This window comes from Cololabis saira, chromosome 21, assembly GCF_033807715.1.
Source record: "Cololabis saira isolate AMF1-May2022 chromosome 21, fColSai1.1, whole genome shotgun sequence".
NCBI classification, from domain to species: Eukaryota; Metazoa; Chordata; class Actinopteri; order Beloniformes; family Belonidae; genus Cololabis; species Cololabis saira.
The window spans coordinates 6,941,288-6,949,410 of NC_084607.1; the positions used below are offsets into that span (position 1 = coordinate 6,941,288).

At 49.0% G+C, this 8,123-nt stretch overlaps 1 protein-coding gene across 1 annotated transcript; it reads right to left on the reverse strand.

Annotated features, from left to right (window-relative positions):
- Positions 1 to 4,452: 4,452 nt before the first annotated feature.
- On the reverse strand, positions 4,453 to 7,683 carry LOC133422673 (histone-arginine methyltransferase METTL23-like). The gene is made up of 4 exons (XM_061712695.1): positions 7,582 to 7,683; positions 6,333 to 6,570; positions 4,843 to 4,927; positions 4,453 to 4,753 (listed from the first exon to the last, which is right to left on the reverse strand). Exons 1-4 carry the CDS (start codon positions 7,663 to 7,665, stop codon positions 4,549 to 4,551), a joined length of 612 nt encoding a protein of 203 aa, XP_061568679.1. The 5' UTR covers positions 7,666 to 7,683; the 3' UTR covers positions 4,453 to 4,548.
- Between the last annotated feature and the right edge of the window lie 440 nt (positions 7,684 to 8,123).

An 8,123-nucleotide genomic window follows, 5' to 3' on the forward strand; every position in this document is an offset into this window, starting at 1 on the left:
TTGTCTTTGAATAATGACATCTAAATACAACTTTAAATTGTATCAAGGTCAAACGGGCACAAATGGAAGTCTTGTGAACGACCTTCAGTGCGGCTTCCCACCAATATTGATCAAAAACTAATCCTAGTTCAAGTCTCTCTCGTGCTAGTGGTCAAATAACCGTCATATGACTGAATAGAACTATAGATTTTTGAAATGAAAGACCTTTGTAAAGGATTAAATTGAAAAAGGTCACCCCATGGCTGCTCAGGCGGAAGGTGAGGGAAGTTAGTGAACAGGGATTTTGCACAGTTCCTCACCTGGAAATATCTACAAAGATGGGAGGGTGGGGGATTGAATTCAGTAACCAGGGGCCTCATTTATAAAACGTGCGTACGCCACTTTCTACGCTCACAGTCGGATGTACAAAGAATGATTTGAACGTAGAAAGTTGTGGTCCTTCTCTCACACACCAAGGCTGGCGTACGCACTTTTCTGAGGTTTTGTCCGTTGGCGACACTCGCTGGTGATGCAGTGAAGTGCAGAATATGAGGAAACGTAACTTCAACAACTGACGTTTGCAGAGACGTAACCGACTTTTGCAGAGACGTAACTGACGTTAGTAATGACGTAACTGACGTTAGTAATGACGTAACTGACGTTTGCAGAGACGTAACTGACGTTAGTAATGACGTAACTGACGTTAGTAATGACGTAACTGACGTTTGCAGAGACGTAACTGACGTTTGCAGAGACGTAACTGACGTTAGTAATGACGTAACTGACGTTAGTAATGACGTAACTGACGTTTGCAGCGACGTAACTGACGTTTGCAGAGACGTAACTGACGTTTGCAACGACGCAACTGACGTTTGCAGAGACGTAACTGACGTTTGCAGCGACGTAACTGACGTTTGCAGCGACGTAGCTGACGTTTGCAGCGACGTAGCTGACGTTTGCAGCGACGTAACTGACGTTAGTAATGACGTAACTGACGTTTGCAGCGACGTAACTGACGTTTGCAGCGACGTTTGCAGCGACGTAGCTGACGTTTGCAGCGACGTTTGCAGAGACGTAACTGACGTTTGCAGCGACGTAGCTGACGTTTGCAGAGACGTAGCTGACGTTTGCAGCGACGTTTGCAGCGACGTAACTGACGTTTGCAGCGACGTAACTGACGTTTGCAGCGACGTAACTAACATTTGCAGCAACGTAACTGACGTTTGCAGCGACGTAACTGACGTTAGCGGAGACGTAACTGACGTTTGCAGCGACGTAACTGACGTTTGCAGCGACGTAACTGACGTTTGCAGAGACGTAACTGGCGTTTGCGGCGACGTAACTGACGTTTGCAGAGACGTAACTGACGTTTGCAGCGACGTAACTGACGTTTGCAGCGACGTAACTGACGTTTGCAGCGACGTAACTAACGTTTGCAGCGACGTAACTGACGTTTGCAGAGACGTAACTGACGTTTGCAGAGACGTAACCGACGTTTGCAGAGACGTAACCGACGTTTGCAGAGACGTAACTGACGTTTGCAGAGACGTAACTAACGTTTGCAGCGACGTAACTGACGTTTGCAGCGACGTAACTGACATTTGCAGCAACGTAACTGACGTTTGCAGCAACGTAACTGACGTTTGCAGAGACGTAACTGACGTTTGCAGCGACGTAACTGACGTTTGCAGAGACGTAACTGACGTTTGCAGCGACGTAACTGACGTTTGCAGCGACGTAACTGACGTTTGCAGAGACGTAACTGACGTTTGCAGAGAGTTACTGACGTTTGCAGAGACGTAACTGACGTTTTCGGAGACGTAACTGACGTTTGCAGAGACGTAACTGACGTTTGCGGAGACGTAACTGACGTTTGCAGAGACGTAACTGACGTTTGCAGCGACGTAACTAACGTTTGCAGCGACGTAACTGACGTTTGCAGCGACGTAACTAACGTTTGCAGCGACGTAACTGACGTTTGCAGCGACGTAGCTGACGTTTGCAGCGACGTAACTGACGTTTGCAGCGACGTAACTGACGTTTGCAGCGACGTAACTGACGTTTGCAGCGACGTAACTGACGTTTGCAGCGACGTAACTGACGTTTGCAGCGACGTAACTGACGTTTGCAGCGACGTAACTGACGTTTGCAGCGACGTAACTGACGTTTGCAGAGACGTAACTGACGTTTGCAGAGAGTTACTGACGTTTGCAGAGACGTAACTGACGTTTTCGGAGACGTAACTGACGTTTGCGGAGACGTAACTGACGTTTGCGGAGACGTAACTGACGTTTGCAGAGACGTAACTAACGTTTGCAGCGACGTAACTGACGTTTGCAGCGACGTAACTAACGTTTGCAGCGACGTAACTGACGTTTGCAGCGACGTAGCTGACGTTTGCAGCGACGTAACTGACGTTTGCAGCGACGTAACTGACGTTTGCAGCGACGTAACTGACGTTTGCAGCGACGTAACTGACGTTTGCAGCGACGTAACTGACGTTTGCAGCGACGTAACTGACGTTTGCAGCGACGTAACTGACGTTTGCAGAGACGTAACTGACGTTTGCAGCGACGTAACTGACATTTGCAGCGACGTAACTGACGTTTGCAGCGACGTAACTGACGTTTGCAGCGACGTAACTGACGTTTGCAGCGACGTAACTGACGTTTGCAGCGACGTAACTGACGTTTGCAGAGACGTAACTGACGTTTGCAGAGACGTAACCGACGTTTGCAGAGACGTAACCGACGTTTGCAGAGACGTAACTGACGTTTGCAGCGACGTAACTGACGTTTGCAGCGACGTAACTAACATTTGCAGCAACGTAACTGACGTTTGCAGCAACGTAACTGACGTTTGCAGAGACGTAACTGACGTTTGCAGCGACGTAACTGACGTTTGCAGAGACGTAACTGACGTTTTCGGAGACGTAACTGACGTTTGCAGAGACGTAACTGACGTTTGCGGAGACGTAACTGACGTTTGCGGAGACGTAACTGACGTTTGCGGAGACGTAACTGACGTTTGCGGAGACGTAACTGACGTTTGCAGCGACGTAACTAACGTTTGCAGCGACGTAACTGACGTTTGCAGCGACGTAACTAACGTTTGCAGCGACGTAACTGACGTTTGCAGCGACGTAGCTGACGTTTGCAGCGACGTAACTGACGTTTGCAGCGACGTAACTGACGTTTGCAGCGACGTAACTGACGTTTGCAGCGACGTAACTGACGTTTGCAGCGACGTAACTGACGTTTGCAGCGACGTAACTGACGTTTGCAGCGACGTAACTGACGTTTGCAGCGACGTAACTGACGTTTGCAGCGACGTAACTGACGTTTGCAGCGACGTAACTGACGTTTGCAGAGACGTAACTGACGTTAGCAGAGACGTAACTGACGTTTGCAGAGACGTAACCGACGTTTGCAGAGACGTAACTGACGTTTGCAGCGACGTAACTGACGTTTGCAGCGACGTAACTGACGTTTGCAGAGACGTAACCGACGTTTGCAGAGACGTAACTGACGTTTGCAGAGACGTAACTAGAGACGCTGCAAACGTCAGTTACGTCGTTTGCAGCGACGTAACTAACATTTGCAGCAACGTAACTGACGTTTGCAGAGACGTAACTGACGTTTGCAGAGACGTAACTGACGTTTGCAGCGACGTAACTGACGTTTGCAGCGACGTAACTGACGTTTGCAGCGACGTAACTGACGTTTGCAGAGAGTTACTGACGTTTTGCAAAGAGGTAACTGACGTTTTCGGAGACATAACTGACGTTTGCAGAGACGTAACTGACGTTTGCGGAGACGTAACTGACGTTTGCAGAGACGTAACTGACGTTTGCAGCGACGTAACTAACGTTTGCAGCGACGTAACTGACGTTTGCAGCGACGTAACTAACGTTTGCAGCGACGTAACTGACGTTTGCAGCGACGTAGCTGACGTTTGCAGCGACGTAAATGGCGTTTGCAGAGACGTAACTGACGTTTGCAGAGACGTAACTGACGTTTGCAGAGACGTAACTGACGTTTGCAGCGACGTAACTGACGTTAGCAGAGACGTAACTGACGTTTGCAGAGACGTAACCGACGTTTGCAGAGACGTAACTGACGTTTGCAGAGACGTAACTGACGTTTGCGGAGACGTAACTGACGTTTGCGGAGACGTAACCGACGTTTGCGGAGACGTAACCGACGTTTGCGGAGACGTAACCGACGTTTGCAGAGACGTAACCGACGTTTGCAGAGACGTAACCGACGTTTGCAGAGACGTAACCGACGTTTGCAGAGACGTAACCGACGTTTGCAGAGACGTAACTGACGTTTGCGGAGACGTAACTGACGTTTGCAGAGACGTAACTGGCGTTTGCAGAGACGTAATGACGTTGCTCCCCTTAGCACCGGAGCTGTGGAAAAACAAACCGGTTCTCAGCTGGTTCCTAGTTGAACGAGTTGTGAACCAGAACCAGACCTGGAACCGGTTTGGTTGAAAAGGGGTACGTCAGAACTGTGCACGTCCTTCAGCTGCAGACACAGAAACCTGTTCCAGGTCCAGATGGTTCTAGCAGTTCAGAGGATCAACCTCCTGGGACAGTTCTGGTCGGTCCCGCTCCGTCTTCCTGGTGATGATCATCATCTGGACGCTGTGGTTTCCCGGCAGACCCGACCCGGCCAGCTCGGGTCCGTGGGCCTGGAACCGGTCCAGAGGAACCTCCCGGCAGCTCAGGTCCCAGCGGTGCAGCAGCGGCTCCACGGACCAGTCGGCGCTGGAGCCGGAGAGAGAGACCGGGGGAACATGAACACGGTCCAGAACCAGGAACTGGACCCGGAGAGGGGAACCAGGACTCTGACTCACCTCCTGACCTGGTACGTGGTCCAGAACTGGGCCCTCGGGTTCTTCCTCAGCAGGCAAACCAACGTCACAACAACATCCTCGAAGTCTGGAACAGCCAAGCAGATCCAACCATGAGCACCGGCGGCCGGACAGTTGTCGGTTTAACGTCGGTAAGGAGAAGTTGGTAGAAGTTAGTAGAAGTCAATTAGTAGAAGTCAGTTAGTAAGATGCCGGTTAAGCCGGGCATACACAGTGCGATTATCGGCTCGTTTTGAACCGATTTTCCAGTCGTGCGACTATTTTTTGGATCGGGCCGGATTTCGACCCAATCGTTGGTCGTGCCTCGTGCAGTAAACGTGGGGTAACGACGAGAGAGTAACACCTCACGACGAGCTCCCAATCACGAATCGTGAGGTCGCAAGAAAATTAAACGTGTTTGAAATCCTGGTCGCTCCTCGTGAAGGAATCATAGTTGAAGCAGCTACGACCCGATTTGCCTCATCCTTTCACAGAGAGCATGCGCAATTTCTGATGTCACGTCAAAAACTATTATTTGTAGTTTAAAGTGTTGCAAATTCACATTACAAATCATGTTTTAATAGCAGAAAAAATACTGCATTTCCCACGCCTGCCTAGCCAATTCCTTGTCCAATCACGGCTAATCTAATCTTTTTTCATTTAACGCCACACAGAATGGCACAAATTGCTAAAGGCTGATTTATGGTTCCGCGTTACACCAACGCAGCGTACCGGGCGCGTCGCTGCGTACCCTACGTCGTAGGCTCTGCGTTGGTGTAACGTGGAACCATAAATCATCCTTCAGTGTGTGCGCTGTCTGCTGTTCGGAACAACTCTTTTTTCTCTTCTCATTTTGCTGGGACGTCGGGTTCCTCCGTCGAGAGTATCTAAAAATGATGCGCAGTGCACACACCCAATCAGAAACGGTACAGATATTTTGTGATTTTTATATATATATATATATATATATATATATATATATAGATATATATAGATATTAAAAAATACAATTATAAAAAAATAAAGGATCCCCATAACCTTTGATCGGGTGGGCAGGACACACGTTTGGGTGGACACAGCGCACCCCTGCTCCAAAACCGGCCTCGACTTCAGTACAGAGAGGTCCGACGGGAGGATTATGATCGTATAGTGTGAGCAGACGGAGCATCCGAGCATCGGCTCGTACAGTGTGAGAACATAAATCGTGGGCTGTGAACTTTTGAACTCAGCGATCTAGTCGTGCAGTGTGAGATGGGGCTGAATCAAACGATTTAAAATATCGCACAGTGTATGCCCAGCTTAAGTAGAAGTCGGCTAGTAAAAGTTAGTAGAAGTTAGTTAGTAGACGTCGGCTAGTAGAAGTCGGTTAGCGGAACGCCAGTTAGTAGAAGTCGGTGCTCCGCCGGTAGAAGTCTAGCCAGTTTCCCCCGGCGCCCGTAACAAAACGTGGGTCTAGAACGGGAACTCCAGAGCGGTGCAGGCGTCACACGTACCGTCCGGGTCGTAGAAGACGTCCGAGCCCAGGACCAGGTCCAGCTCGGGGAGGGACAGCAGGGCCGGCGAGACGTGTCCCCAGGTCAGGCCCAGGACCAGCACGTCCCGGACGCCGTTGGCGGCGCAGCTGCGTCTGCAGTTCTCCAGACACAGAGGCTTGTCGGCGCTGTCCGACAGGATGACGTCGGCGCCACAGCGCGCCGCCACCACGCCTGGCAGACTCACCCCGGCGCCGAGCTGTGGACGGAGGACACGCTGGTAGGAGGACGTCCACGTCTGAACCACACTACCGTCTGCTGTTCTACAATTTGTACATTTCATTTACACAGACTGCGTTTACATGCATCAATAACCCTTTTCTAACCGGAATATTAGCAATAACCCGGTTGCGCACGACCATGTAAACACCATTAACCCCTTGGAATAACCGGAATTTGCTCATATTCCGGTTTTTAAAACCCGAATATGACCCCTGGGTTACTCCTTTTAAAACCCGAATATTCGGTCATGTAAACGCCTAACGGGATATCCCCATCAAAAGGAACAGGAATTTGTTATCTGTGCATGTTTTTTCACAAGGAATCTTGGTCTTTTGAGTCCAGGAAGTTCTTATAAACACGGAGAAACACAAGACCAGAAGGAGACTAATCACTTCATAAATGTAATGAAGGATATGAACATTTCTGCATTTGTAGACGGTAGAAAGTACCGGGATAGCCAGATTTACAAATAGGTGAGTGAAAAGTTGCGAAGCAGGATTTGTAGGAACGCCAGACCAGATCAAGCTCCGCTGGAAGACGCTGAAAAAGGCGACTTCTACTGGGCTGTTGATTATCCACCGTGCTGCTGTTATTGTTGTTGTTTTGGATTTGGATACAGGAAGAAGAAGCGTAAATGACGGGAATTGCGTCATGATGTTCTCCGCGCGTCGCTGGTTTGATCCAGATATCCCAAATGATTAATCACCATTTAAACAGGGATAACCCTGTTTGCTCACGCATGGAAACAGATTATTCCCAATGTTTCAGTAACCGGAATATTGACCTTAACCCGAATTTTGACTGCATGTAAACGTAGTCGCAGTTTGAACTGTTACATCCTGTAACATGACATCCATCCATCCATCCATCCGTCCATCCATCCATCCATCCATCCATCCGTCCATCCGTCCATCATCCATCCATCCATCCATCCATCCATCCATCCCTCCACCCCTCCACCAGTCCTGGTTCTGCAGGATCTTCTCACCTCCAGCACCGTCTTCCCTCTCAGCTCCCGTCTGTTCTTCCACAGATACTGGGCCAGAACCACGGCGCTGGGCCACACATACATGCCGTACTGCGGGTCCAGAACCTGAGCACCAGTTATTACAGTTAGACTTATGACCTCAGAACATCCACGGGGCTGCACTTCTGAAGGCTCAACGTTTCATGAAGACTACACTGTTGTCGTACATCCCGGGTCAAGCTCAACGTTCAGCGCTTTGTGGATCCACCTTTAAAACCAACTTAAATTCAATAATAAAACTGCAAAAACGAGCCGTACGTATCATCAATAAGGCTGATTACTACGCTCACACAGAGTATCTTTTCCTAAATTCTCATGTTGTTTTATTATAAAATCATGCAAATTATGTTAAGAGCAAAATCAAAAATGCTCCCTGACTCAATACAGAGGTTTCTTTCAATTCAGGAGACTCCGTATAATGTTAGAGGTGTCTGCAATGTTACTGAACAAAAAGCTAAAAAAGGTATGAAAAGGAGACGTGTCTCCATTACTGGAGTTAAATT

What these genes read in the sequence shown, in the direction of transcription:
- LOC133422673 (XM_061712695.1), bottom strand. Translation starts at nt 7,665, where the DNA reads ATGTATGTGTGGCCCAGCGCCGTGGTTCTGGCCCAGTATCTGTGGAAG. An exon ending in CGTCTTCTACGACCCGGACG is followed by an intron (nt 4,928 to 6,332) that starts GTACGTGTGACG and finishes TGGCTGTTCCAG; the next exon opens with ACTTCGAGGATGTTGTTGTG. An exon ending in ACCACGTACCAGGTCAGGAG is followed by an intron (nt 4,754 to 4,842) that starts GTGAGTCAGAGT and finishes CTCCGGCTCCAG; the next exon opens with CGCCGACTGGTCCGTGGAGC.